The 12,799-nt window shown below is 40.5% G+C and overlaps 1 protein-coding gene across 1 annotated transcript in view; it reads left to right on the plus strand.

Annotated features, from left to right (window-relative positions):
* The window catches only part of LOC110153344 (disco-interacting protein 2 homolog C), a 304,174-nt gene that overhangs the window by 223,193 nt on the left and 68,182 nt on the right, over positions 1 to 12,799 (plus strand). Inside the window, exons 10-12 of the mRNA XM_055151871.1 lie at positions 321 to 431; positions 4,187 to 4,310; positions 11,804 to 11,913. Of these exons, the coding sequence (XP_055007846.1) occupies positions 321 to 431; positions 4,187 to 4,310; positions 11,804 to 11,913 (345 nt within the window). The remainder of the gene's footprint in view (positions 1 to 320; positions 432 to 4,186; positions 4,311 to 11,803; positions 11,914 to 12,799) is intronic.

A 12,799-nucleotide genomic window follows, 5' to 3' on the forward strand; every position in this document is an offset into this window, starting at 1 on the left:
GAGAGAGAGAACAAAGAAAGAGAGGAAGGGGAGTGGAAGAAATTGGCAGGGAGAAACAGAAAAGACGGTGAACAAAGAGAGAGGGAAAGAGAAAAGGAATGCGCAAAGAAAGAGGGATGGAAAAAGTACAGATGAAGAAAGTGAAGGGAGTCAGGATCTTTTTTTAGCGTTCTTCCATGTGATTCTTTTGTTCCCTCATGAAAAACTTGCCTGATGACTTTTTATACGTCCTCCATGCATGTTTGAGTCATGTAGCGATCTCTCCTGTTTTTATTTACTGCTTTTAACGCTTGAATTTTGCGTCTTTGTCCTGTCTGCAGGTGGCGCTGGTTTACCCTAACAACGACCCCGCCGCCTTTATCACAGCGTTTTACGGCTGTCTGCTCGCCGAGATCGTCCCCGTGCCCATCGAGGTCCCACTCTCCAGGAAGGTGAGATACTTCAGACGCTCACCGTGTGTTTTCATGTCTGTCGTGCACATTTACATTTATATATTTATGCCTTTTTTGACCCCAGTCTCTTGCTATTTTTGCTACTTATTTAGATTTTTTTTTTCCATTTATATGTTTTCTCTTTGTCGTTATGTGATATTGTGACTTGTGAGCTTCTGTGTCCAAACAATTTCCCTTGTGGCTCAATAAAGTTTATCTAAAGGCCGCTTCACACTGCAGGAGAATTTGCCCGATTTTGGCTGTGATTTGTGTCTTCCCGAGTCGAGTTCGGGTTCGAGTTCGGGGAGGTGTGACCCGACTTTGTGCAATCGTGTCAGTGCTCCTCGTGCGTGTGTGTTTGTGGTGTCAGCGTGACTCTGAGCTGCTCTGTCGGATCGTAACCACCAAACATCAGTAAAGCTATAGCCAGTAAAACAGAGCTCAGGGACTAGAACGAGACTTTATTACTCACCTTTCATAAAGCTGTACATTTAAACTGCTACATCTCATCCATAGCATGCATATTATCCTCTACAAATATTGACACGCAGTTCACAAAACAGCGCTGTGAATCCAGTTTGAGGCGTTGTTTAAAAGTAAAAAGGTGGGAGTAGTTCCTCACGTGTGTCTGTTTACATCCACACAGCGCACGGATCGAGGTGAAGCTGCAGATTAACCATAGTGATTCTACTTCCTGTGGACTTTATCTCCAATCTTCTGTGCATTAAAATCCTGTATCTGAAGTTTTGCACCACATTTCACAAATAATAATAACACAGTTTTGACTTGGATCTAAACTAGAATTGCAGAGCTCTGATCTCTGAACACTTAAGAGCAGAGGTGAGGACTTGCAAGTCGTGACTTGGACTCGAATCAGATTTGAGTCACTATTTTTAGGACTTGGGACTTGACTTGATAAAATGGACGAAGACTTGGGACTCAACTTGGACTTGAAGGTCAGTGACTTGGGGCTTGATTTGATCTTGAGGCATGTGACTTGAGAAAACTTGAGAAGCACTTTTAAATCTGAATTCTTTCTATTCTGACTGTAATGATTCACTCTCAGGCTACGTTCAGACTGCAGGGCTTAACGCTCAATTCAGATTTTTGTGAAATCCAATGTTTTTGTGAGGTCGTTCACATTTCCAATTAAATGTGACTTGTATGTGACTCCAGTGTGAACATTAAACGGCCCGAAAGTGTCCCACATGTGACACTGGAGACACGACGACGTCAACCGCAGTGAGCGTCTCTGTGTTTACACAAGTTGTCCAAACATGGACGCAGCATCGAGCACCTGGAGATTTTAAAGTTCCTCTCGTACCAGAGCCAGAACATGAACAACTTACTTGTTTTAAGGAGGAGATTGAGAAGGAGATGGACGAGGTTTTTGGCCGTGGTGTTTTGTGGGTCAGTCCGTTGAAAGGAACGTGTGGATGTGGAGACGGAGCCAAGAGTGGTGAGTGGTGATGTGCTTCACTTCAGTGACATGGAGTTCATTAACAATTTTCTCCTACTTCAGCGCAGAATAGTGACGTTTGTGTCTTGTTGATAACGTGTAGGTGGATGAATGTGCTTTGACCGTTCAGACTGAAGTCACATGTCAAAAGATCAGATATGTATCAGTTTCAGGAGCACATATCCAAGTGTCCTGGGTCACATTTGAAAAAAATCAGATCTGTGTGGTTAAGACTGACATTAAAAGATCAGATACAGGAACATAGGGGCCAAAAAATCGGATTTGGGTCACTTCAGCCTGCAGTGTGAACACAGCCTTAGATTTTGTCAAGACATTTAAAAAGGAAAACTTTACATTTCTACAACTCATATATACTCTTTAAATACTCATATATAAATATACTATGACGTATGAAGTACAATTTATCTTAAAATTCATATTGCATCTAAGCTATATTTGGTAGTTTGGTTTAAAGACTTGAAATGATTGGAAGGTCAAAGCAGACAACTTGGACTTGACTTGGACTTATGGAACAGTGACTCGAGGCTTGACTTGGACTTGCCTGTATTTGACTTGGGACTTGACTCAGACTTGAGGTCAAAGACTTACTTGAGACTTGCAAAATGACAACTTGGTCCCACCTCTGCTTAAGAGTCTCAGAGCGAGTGGTTTTCCTCGAAACAGGAAACAGATTATGCGATTGTGCTCACAGAGGTGTAGAAGGCCGACAAAACCTGCTGCAGTCTTTGCGATCGGAGATTTTAAGTCTCATAAGATTCTCCTCGTGTCTGTGATGTATGCTTTTTGTGGCACATTTAAAAATCCTTTGTGTGTGTGTGCGTGGTGGCTGTACGTTTAATTAGCTTCACAATAATAGAACAGAAATAGAAAATGTGATTATATATATATATGAATATGATAGTTGTTTTATTGACCTTACTCCACCCCGACAACAAACCCCAATCATTTCAATACAAAATTTTAGACTAGTTTTGCTACTAAAATATAATGCAAATTTGTTTGATTTGTGTAAAATGTTCAGTGTTCATGTGCACCGACAGTCAACACTGCACTGATTCTCTGGGGGTTTTAAAATGGCTTTATAGTCTGTATAAAACGTATTTACTGTGAGATGGGCAGCCCCGTGCAAAATAATACACCCTGAATGACTAGGCCTGTCACAATAACACATCTGAAGTGAGCTGTATCGCTGAAGTAAATATAGACAATAAATTATAATACTGAAACCAAACCATAAAGCAGAATTATCCCCAAACAGTATTAATGTAGTAAAAATATGAGCTGCAATAAAAACGTAACAGAATGCAAGACTTAAACGTGCATTGTGTAACTTTTCCGGTGGAGGGTTCATCAAATGCTGCTCTTCAGTGTGGTATTAAACTGTTTTATCTTCATGGAAACCAAATTAAACCAAGTTACAGGTCAGATCTGTGAAGAGGCGACCCCCGCTCACAGTCAGAATGTGTGTTTTTCTATCTACTGTTGAGCTATAAAACCACCTGTAATTGAATAAATGTAAAGTAGAGCTGTTTAATGTCACACGTAGCTCCTCCCACACTGCCCTCTCCAGCAGAGACAGTACGTAGCTCCTCCCACACTGCCCCCTACAGTCTGTGACACACTGTGCTCTCCCGTCCTCTTTCTAGACACTCAAACTCTGTATATATATTACACAGCAACTTCTCACAGATGTTTTCTGAGTAAAACTTATGAGAAAAAGATCATGTTTATCACGAGTCGTGTCGCGGGGGTGAATACGAGCGCACGATGAACTCCTCCTCTGTTAGAATATTTCAGCTGTAAGTCCCTATGGAGCTGTTTTGTGCTGCATCGGAGGAGGACGCCAAGAGAACTGTTTCCCTTGGGACCAAAATGACACACAGAGACATGGAGGGACACATGTATCAAATGAATACGTGTGTCAAATCATGAGACCAGTATCGAATGTTTCAATATTATATCAAATATCATTGTGTCCCTAGTAGTTACATAGTCCTTTAAGTAGAGTCATAGAAGTTCATAATTTAACCTTCTCCAGCTCAAATCTTATTGCGGTACAGAAAAATACACAACATTTTCCCACTTGTGCAAAGAAAAAGGACGTTAAGTAACATACTGACCCCCCACAATGATGGTTCCATCTGTCACGTATTGACCGTTAACTCTATATGCTGTTTATTGTGACAGGCCTATGGATGACGATGGCAGCGCCCATGGCAACTTCCGGGATAAGGTGAATTGCGAGTAGTAACATATATTTTTGTGTTTTTTTTAGGACGCAGGAAGTCAGCAGATCGGCTTCCTGTTGGGCAGCTGTGGTGTGACGGTGGCTCTGACCAGTGATGCGTGTCATAAAGGACTGCCCAAGAGTCCCACGGGCGAGATCCAGCAGTTCAAAGGTAACACAAAACAACAACAAAAAAAAGACAAAACTACAAAATACAGGGATAATCCTTTTTTCTTGATTGTTTGTACAGGTGTAAATAGAGAGAGAGAAAGACATTTACATGATGTTTTTTTAATTCAGAATTAATTGTTCTGAATGAAATAGTTCAGAATTCAAATATCCTCCTTGGAGTTTACAGGGAAATAATAATTCTGAATTGAGGTTTACATGGAAAACACGTTAAATCATCCTTATTTAATTCCACTCAGTGTCTGAGAGTGGGGAAGGTTCTGATTGGACAGAGACACAAACGTATTTACGACGACCAGAAGAAAACACACACTTCAGCTGCTACCGGCTTTTCTGTCATCTCCGTTTGTCGTTACGCCGCCGACACAAACATGATCCAAACTTTTCCACGGTCATTCCGATGATAACTGTGCAGCAGCTGGAGAATTCTGTCATCACGCTTTACAAAGTCTGTCAGCTGAGGAGGAGAAGGGAAGAGTGTCGGAGAAGGAGGAAGAAGACAAACTGAGTGTGAGGCTGCTCTACCTCAGCCCACTCCCACATCCCGCTCACAAATCCAAAGAGACGTGGAGGAAAGTCCCAAGACAGGACTGGTGGAGCCGGATCGTGTCAGAAGGACGACCCAACGAGTATGCACTGAACCACCGGAATTATTTTTAAGAAGAATGAACATTTACATGATCCAGGAAGAAATTAATTCGGCTTTAAAACTGGAATAAACCAGCCACTTACTTAAGTTTCATTCTGAATAACCGTTTTCATTAGGAATTAAGTGGCCGAATTACATGGTCTTTTTTACGATTCATTTTTATTAAGAATTAAATTATTTCTATTTGGATTTAAAGTTCTCATGTAAACGTGGCAAAAGTGACAGATAGGGATGGAGAAAGAGGAGAGAGATAACGCAATGTTCTAATTAGATTTTTGTTGTGAATATCACCACAGGTGCAGTGAACAAAGCGCGCCCACAAACCGTAGGATTTCTGGTTTCATCAGTCGCTCATTTGTGTAATTACTTGGACTCATATCTGATTGCCTTTTGATTGTCTGATAATCAGGAAGTGCGTGTTAACATTCTATTATCCTTACTGCCATGGCAAAACACTGCGCTGGTGTCTTGGTTGTGAAAAGTGCTTTTAAACTCATTGCAGTGCATAATTCGGATGCCCTGAATGCAGAAGGTAAAAGAAGAATAATTTTGGACAACTGCAAACTCTTTCAAATGAACAAGCTTTGTTTTTTTATGTTTTTTAAGACAGTACAGCCCCTTTAAACACCCGTAAACATTCTTCATCACTCCCAAACCCAGTCCCGTCCTCTTCCTTCCCTTCCTCCTCTTCTTTTTCCTCTCCTCTTCCTCTTCCTCCTCTCGTCCTGATGAACGCTCCGTGTGATGGCGGCCGACGGCTGGACAGACTAATGGACAGAGGCCGGGAGCGAGCGAGCGAGCGGGCGCTGTAATGTGCGGATCGATAAAACAAATAAAAAAAGATCAGGAACGTCCACGTGCCGCCGCACAAAGAAAAGCACAGAGGAGCGGGGCGATGAAGAGGAGAGAGATGAAGAGCTGATGGTTGTGTTGAGTAATGATCATGAGGAGAAGAACATGTGGGAATAGCCAAACAGACGGGGCTTTACACATGTCCTGGTTACTCAGTTGCGTTGATCGTGATCAGGCGGTGAAAGCGATCGGGAGCTGTCAGCACGTTCAAACTAATACTTCAACCTGATTGGTCGACTTGTGACAACATCAGAGCAAGCTAAAAAAAAACAAAAAACTTTTGTTCAATCCAGTTGAGAGAAAAGCACAGACATCTTTCTTGTTTATAAATGAAGTTGGCCGGTCGATGTCGTCATGTTTGTTTTGGTTTGTTTGATTCTCCTTTGGCTTTCATTTTAACCACAACGCTGCTCTGTGATTGGTCCAGAGAAAAAAAGAAACAAAAGTTGCTCGCTAGTGTGATCTGAAGCTGTCCACAAGAGGGTCCAGCATCATGGTCCATCAGAGCAGCACTTTGTTGTGATGACGTTTAAGTCGATGTTCTGTAAAGGGACAGGCGGGAATCAGCTGCCATTGGCCTTTATCATTTTCAAGAACAGAATTACTTCCCAAATTTCAAAGACCTGCAAATCCTCTTCAGGTTAACTTTCAAGCTTCATCTTTGACTAACTACATCTCTAGGTAGTAAACTTATGGAAATTAAAACTATTAGGTGTTAGTATATCATGTATATAAATATTGGTTCTTAAGGAAAAGTTAATCATGTAAATAAATGGATTTTCAAAAAAAAATATTTTAAATGATAAAAATTTGCTTGGAAGGACTGATATATTTTATAGAAATACTTTCCTTTCATTTTGAAGTAATATTAAAGTATTCAGAAGGAAAAAGCGACAAATGATGTAAAATCCTGCACCTTCTACTTGTTTGTACAATTTTCCCTCTGTTACTTTTCCCTCCGTTACCATGACCTTTATTAATAAAAAATCTCATGAGTCAAAAAGTAAGAGGTTTTTCAACCTAATCTTGTACCATATGGTAGAAAACTATATGAAGCAAATATTCAAACCAGTTTGTTAAGGATATGTAAGTGAGAACCAAGAGTTATCACTGTTTGGATTTATTGCCCAAAAAGTGCTGCATATTTCATTCCCTCTGTTACTGACATGAGTTTTTAAATTTTTTGTCAACAACTTGAAAGAATATCACAGGTTTAACTTGACCCTGTTGGAGTGTAACTCTTTCCTACATTCTGATACTTTACTTATTTCAATAGTCCCTCTAGTTTCTGAATAAGAGACATTTGAATGTCAAAAATCTGCTCCTGTTTCCCTCCGTTACCACTTGACCAGACCCATTTATATAGCACCTTTAACAGATAAGAAATCACAAAGTGCTTTACAGAGCAAAAAACAATATAAAAACAACATAAACAAGAACAGAGGAATTACAGACACAGTCAACTAAAAGCCTGTCTATAGAGCAGTGTCTGGGGCTGGGGGCAGGGCATTCCATAATTTGGGAGCCACAGCCTGAAAGCAAATGTCACCCCCAGTTTTAAATCAGGTCTTTGGGATCATCAAGAGGCCCTGACCAGAGGACCTGGAGGGCGCGGCCTGAGGAGTAGGGGTGCAGTAAATCACTGATGTACTGGGGCCTGTCCATTTAAAGCTCTGTAAGTTAAAACCAAAATTTTAAAATCAACACAGAACTTAACAGGAAGCCAGTGCAGTGAAGATAAAACAGGTGTAATGTGATCAAGTGCCTCCAAGCTTCTTCCTCCGGTGAGCTACCTTTACAAAATAAAAAATGCCAGAGAGCTACTCATTTTAGTGGCCGCAAGAAATTGAGACGATTATAAGGAAGACAGCGAGCCTTGGGGTACAGTTAGACGCCTATAAAACATAAACCACTGTTCATTTCTTACACACAAAATTGGGCTTCAAAATGATACATTTACAAAAGTAATAGGCATGGAATTAACCACACTGTGGTTATTCAGCACAATGGTAGACTTTCGAAATCTCTTGGACTACATTCACTCTGCAGCCTGAAGTGACTCAAATCAGATTTTTTGGCCCCTATGTGACCTGTATCTGATCTTTTAATGACAGTCTGAACCACACAGATCTGATTTTTTTCAAATACGACCCAGGACACTTGGATATGTGCTCCTAAAACTGATACATATCTGATCTTTTGACATGCGACTTCAGTCTGAACAGACAAAGTGCATTCATCCACCTACACGTTATCAACAAGACACAAATGTACACAAACGTTCTTCTCGTCATACAAAAATTGTTCATGAACGCTGTGCCACTGAAGTGAAGCACATCACTATCCCACCACTCTTGGCTACATCTCCACATCCACACGTTCCTTTCAACGGACTGACCCACAAAACTCCACGGCCAAAAACCTCGTCCTTCTCCTTCTCAATCTCCTCCTTAAAACAAGTAAGTTGTTCATGTTCTGGCTCCGGTACGAGAGGAACTTTAAAATCTCCAGATGCTCAATGCTGCGTCCATGTTTGGACAACTTTTGTAAACACAGAGCACGCTCGCTGCGGTTGACGTCGTTGTGTCCTCCAGTGTCACATATGGGACACTTTCGGGCTGTTTAACGTTCACACTGGAGTCACACACAAGTCACATTTAATTGGAAATGTGAACGACCTCGCAACAAACATCAGATTTCACAAAAAAATCGGAATTGAGCGTTAAGCCCTGCAGTCTGAACGTAGCCTTGGTGAGCTACTGGTAGGAGACTCCTGTTTTAGATCAATACTGAGGTTTCCCTATACACGACATGATGATCCACAGGTGTCATAGATTATAAATGAACAGCAGAAAAAAGCAAAATACGTATTTATAAAGCTGTAATTGTAATAGGGATGTAACAATAACTGAAATATCGTGATATCGTATCGTGAAAGTTCTCTCAATAATATCATGGACCATCACAATATATCGAATTACAAGTCTCTCTGCTTAAATGAAGAGTTATGGTGCAGCAATAACTAAAAAAAAAAAGACAGAGGGAACTACATAGACCATGATCCTTTGCTCCATTTCAGTGCAGACTACAAGAAGAAATAACAGTTCTTACACTTTTAAGTCTTAGTTCTTTGGATTAAGTCTTGTCAAGGCATTTTAAGGGGAAAAAGTAACAAATTAACAGTTTTGTTCACCTCCACAAAATATCACAATAAATATTGTACCGTGAGATGTATATCATGAAAACATCGTACTGAGAGATTTGAATGAGCCTCCCCACCATATCATGAGCTTTCCCATGATATCCCTATAAATATCGTGAGGTTCATACCGTGAATGATATCGTATCGTGATATCGTTGATATCTTTGATATCGTTACACTCCTAAATTGTAATCATGATTAAAATAAATACTTATAAAATATGACTTGTTTCACTGCAAGTGTTTTGCCCGTGGACACAACAGCAGGACTAGAGCTGAATTCACTAGAGCAGACATGTCAAACTCAGGTCCAGGGGCCAAATTTTGCCCATGATATAATTATATTTGGCTCACGAGATCATATCAAATATGCATTAGAGCTGGTCCGCCGGTTACAGATAGACTATAGAGACATTATTTATTTAAAATGTTGTTACTTTATATTCTACTTGTTCTAGATTCAATGTTTAAACAAAACTATAAACAAACATTTATTTAAATAAGAAAAGGTTTAACATTACATACCTTGAAAAAGCATAAAACATGCAGATGATGTTGAAATCTTTCAGTAAATATTTATATTTGGCCCACGACTTAGTCCCAATTTTTTATTCTGGCCTCTGTGAATTTGAGTTTGACCCCCCTGCACTACAGAGTTGGGTTTTATTTTTATTTTTAAATACTCTCATCAGAGCAGATACAGTGACAATGGTAACTGTAATTAATAGTGAATTGAATTAGTCCTCTTGACATGCCCTGTTGAGTCCTCACTCATCCTCACTCAGCAGCTCTCCACTCTCCCTCACTCTCTCTCTGTTTCTCTCTTTTCTCCACTTTGCTCACTTTCCTCTGCTCTCTTTCTCTCCCCCTCTTCTGTCCTTTCTCCTCTTTCCATCTTTCTCTCCTCTCTTGTTCCCCTATCCCTCTCACATCCCTTCTTCTCCCCTCCTCTCCTCCTCTCCTCCCTCTCTCCTTCCCTCTTTCATTATTGTTGAGTGCTCTTTTATTGATTAGCAGAGTCATCTCTCTGGCACCTCTCACTCCATGTTTAACTGCTCACTCCGTGTTCAGGACGTCAGTGTAAAAGGCTCAAGTCTGTAATTCCACGTCTTAATACAATACTCCATCTTGTACTTGGACTTGTTTGTAAATTGTCTGCAGTGTTGGGAATAAACTGAACACGTACACTGTGTATACAGATTCAGAACACTCATTTTGACTAACTGTACAGGGTGAACCGTGATATAGCGAGGGACGACTGTAATAACAAATACACAACCTCACTGTGTAACGTTTTGTGCTGGAGTTTGTCACTTTGCTGCTTTGCTTGGAATGTTCCACAGTGTGACATTAAACAGCTCTAACTTTTACATTTCTTCATTTGCAGGTGGTTTTACTGCTCAAAAATAGCTAGAAAAACAGGCGTTCTGACTGTGAGTGGGGTCGCCTCTCCATGGATCTGATCTGTAACATGGTCTAGTTTAGTCTCCGTGAAAGTAGAAATGTTTAAGGCCATACTGTGAAACATTCCAGACCAGACCTGGGCACTGTGCAGCTCCTTTGGTCGACTCTGACCGACTCCTTTAACCTTATTTGAAATTACAAATTAAACATATTTGACTTCTGTAATAATATATAATTAATCATATAATTCAGTCATTTGACCTCATGCATTGGCTAAAGCTGCATTACTTTTATTTTAGATGTGTTTTTTTGAATGATTTTTTATTTTTTTTATAAGGCAGCCTCACTTTTCCATTGCTTAGTCCAGGGGTCATCAAATTAAGGCCCGCGAGCCGACTCTGGCCCTCCACGCCCTTTTGACCGGCCCCCAGCCCCTCTGACCCTCTGCCCCTCTGACCTTCACCACTTGAACTGGTCCTATGAGGCAATCCTCAAAAGTTGTCAAGGCCTATTTTTATTTTTTTTTATTACTTTTTGGCAATAATAACACATCTGCATCTTGTATTTTGTTGATTTTTTTCAATTACAAATGATATTTATATGAAATATTTATATTTAAATAATTATATGACATATTTACATTTGCGGCCAAATTTTCGTCGCCTGAAAAACTCGAGCTCAAACAGTGACAGTCAATGCACGTGCAGAGTTCTTTAGTGCAGTTAAGAACAGCAAAATGATTTGTTTTAAAGTGCAAGAAGTTGACAGAGAGTGTTGAGTTTTCAAAGAACAGTGGACGACTGATTCTTTTTTTGTTCAGTGTAAGGACCATGCAGTTTGTCTGATATGTAATGAAAGTGCAGAGGTTTTCAAAGAATATAATCAGTGTTGTGAGGGTCATACATTCTGTTGTACGACCGACCCAACCCCAGCTCACATCACAGTCAGAAGCCATAATGTGGCCCCCAGAGAAAAAAGTGTGGTGACCTCTGGCTTTGTCATAACAACAATGAAGTTTAAAGCGTCTTTGAGACATATGTCTGTGAAAAGTGCTATATAAATAAAAAACTTACTTATAACTTATACTTCCCAGTCTTACCAGCTCATCAAAACAATGTTATTTACTGCTTTTGATAAAGAAATACAATTCATATAATGCAGAACTGAGTTAAGCATTTTGGCCTCCACAGTATTTTCTGTTTCTCATGTGGCCCCATGGCAAAAAGAATTGCCCACTCCTGTTCCTGTTCTAGACAAAGCAATAACTCCTCCACAGAGAACAGCATTTGACGGATCCTCGACCAGAAAAGTTACGCTATGCCCCTTTACCTCTGATCTAACCGGTCTGTTTTGTCCCTCTGTGTGTCCAGGTTGGCCTAAAGTTTTGTGGTTCGTCACAGAGTCCAAGCACCTGTCCAAACCTCCACGAGACTGGTTCCCTCTGACCAAAGACGCCAACCAGGACACAGCCTACATAGAGGTCAGTATTTCAGCCTGTCCAATGGGTCTGGGGACACAGAGTCTGTTATACCCAAAAAAGAGCATTCCATGAGCTACATTCACTGTCGGAAACTGGTACAGACTCAGGCTTCAATGATTAAAGGACTAATTGTGACTAATCGACTATGAAAAATAATCTTAAGGCCGCCACACACTAAAGGACTTTTCGGTCTTAAACGATTTTTAAATGCGCGACAAAAAAGCACACCACAGACTTGAGGAGAATCTTGAGAGACTTCAAATCTCCGATCGCAAAGACTCTAGCTCGATATGTCTGCAGTTGTGAGTTTGATTGTGTCTGCTGCTTTCTGTCTAGAGTAAAACCACTCGCTCTGAGACTCTTAAGCATTCAAAGATCAGAGCTGTGCACTTTTAGTTTAGATACAAGTCAAAACTGTGTTGTTATTATTTGTGAAATGTGGTGCAATATTCAGGTACAGGATTTTTAAAACATAGAAAGCCGGAGATAAAATCCACAGGAAGTAGAGTCACTATGGTGAATCTTACCTCAATCCGTGCGCCGTGTGGATGTAAACAGACAAACGTGAGGAACTACTCCCACCTTTTTACTTTTAAACAATGCCTCAAACTGGATTCACAGCGCTGTTTTGTGAACTGGGCTCATTATTTGCAGAGGACAAATTCTATGGATAATGTGGATGAGATGCTGCACTTTAAATGTACCACTTTACGAGAGGTGAGGAGTCAAGTCTTCGCAGTATTTTTGCTCTATCCTGAGTTTCTGTCTTGCGTCTCTGTGTCCGTCACTTCATCTGCCCCTGACGTTTTTTTTTATTGGCTCTTACCGTGGTTTGGTGGTTATGATCTGACCGAGCCCTGATCACACTGATATCACACACAAGGAG

Source organism: Boleophthalmus pectinirostris, unplaced genomic scaffold (genome assembly GCF_026225935.1).
Source record: "Boleophthalmus pectinirostris isolate CB_2022bp ecotype Guang Dong unplaced genomic scaffold, ASM2622593v1 HiC_scaffold_16, whole genome shotgun sequence".
In the NCBI taxonomy this organism is placed as follows: domain Eukaryota; kingdom Metazoa; phylum Chordata; class Actinopteri; order Gobiiformes; family Gobiidae; genus Boleophthalmus; species Boleophthalmus pectinirostris.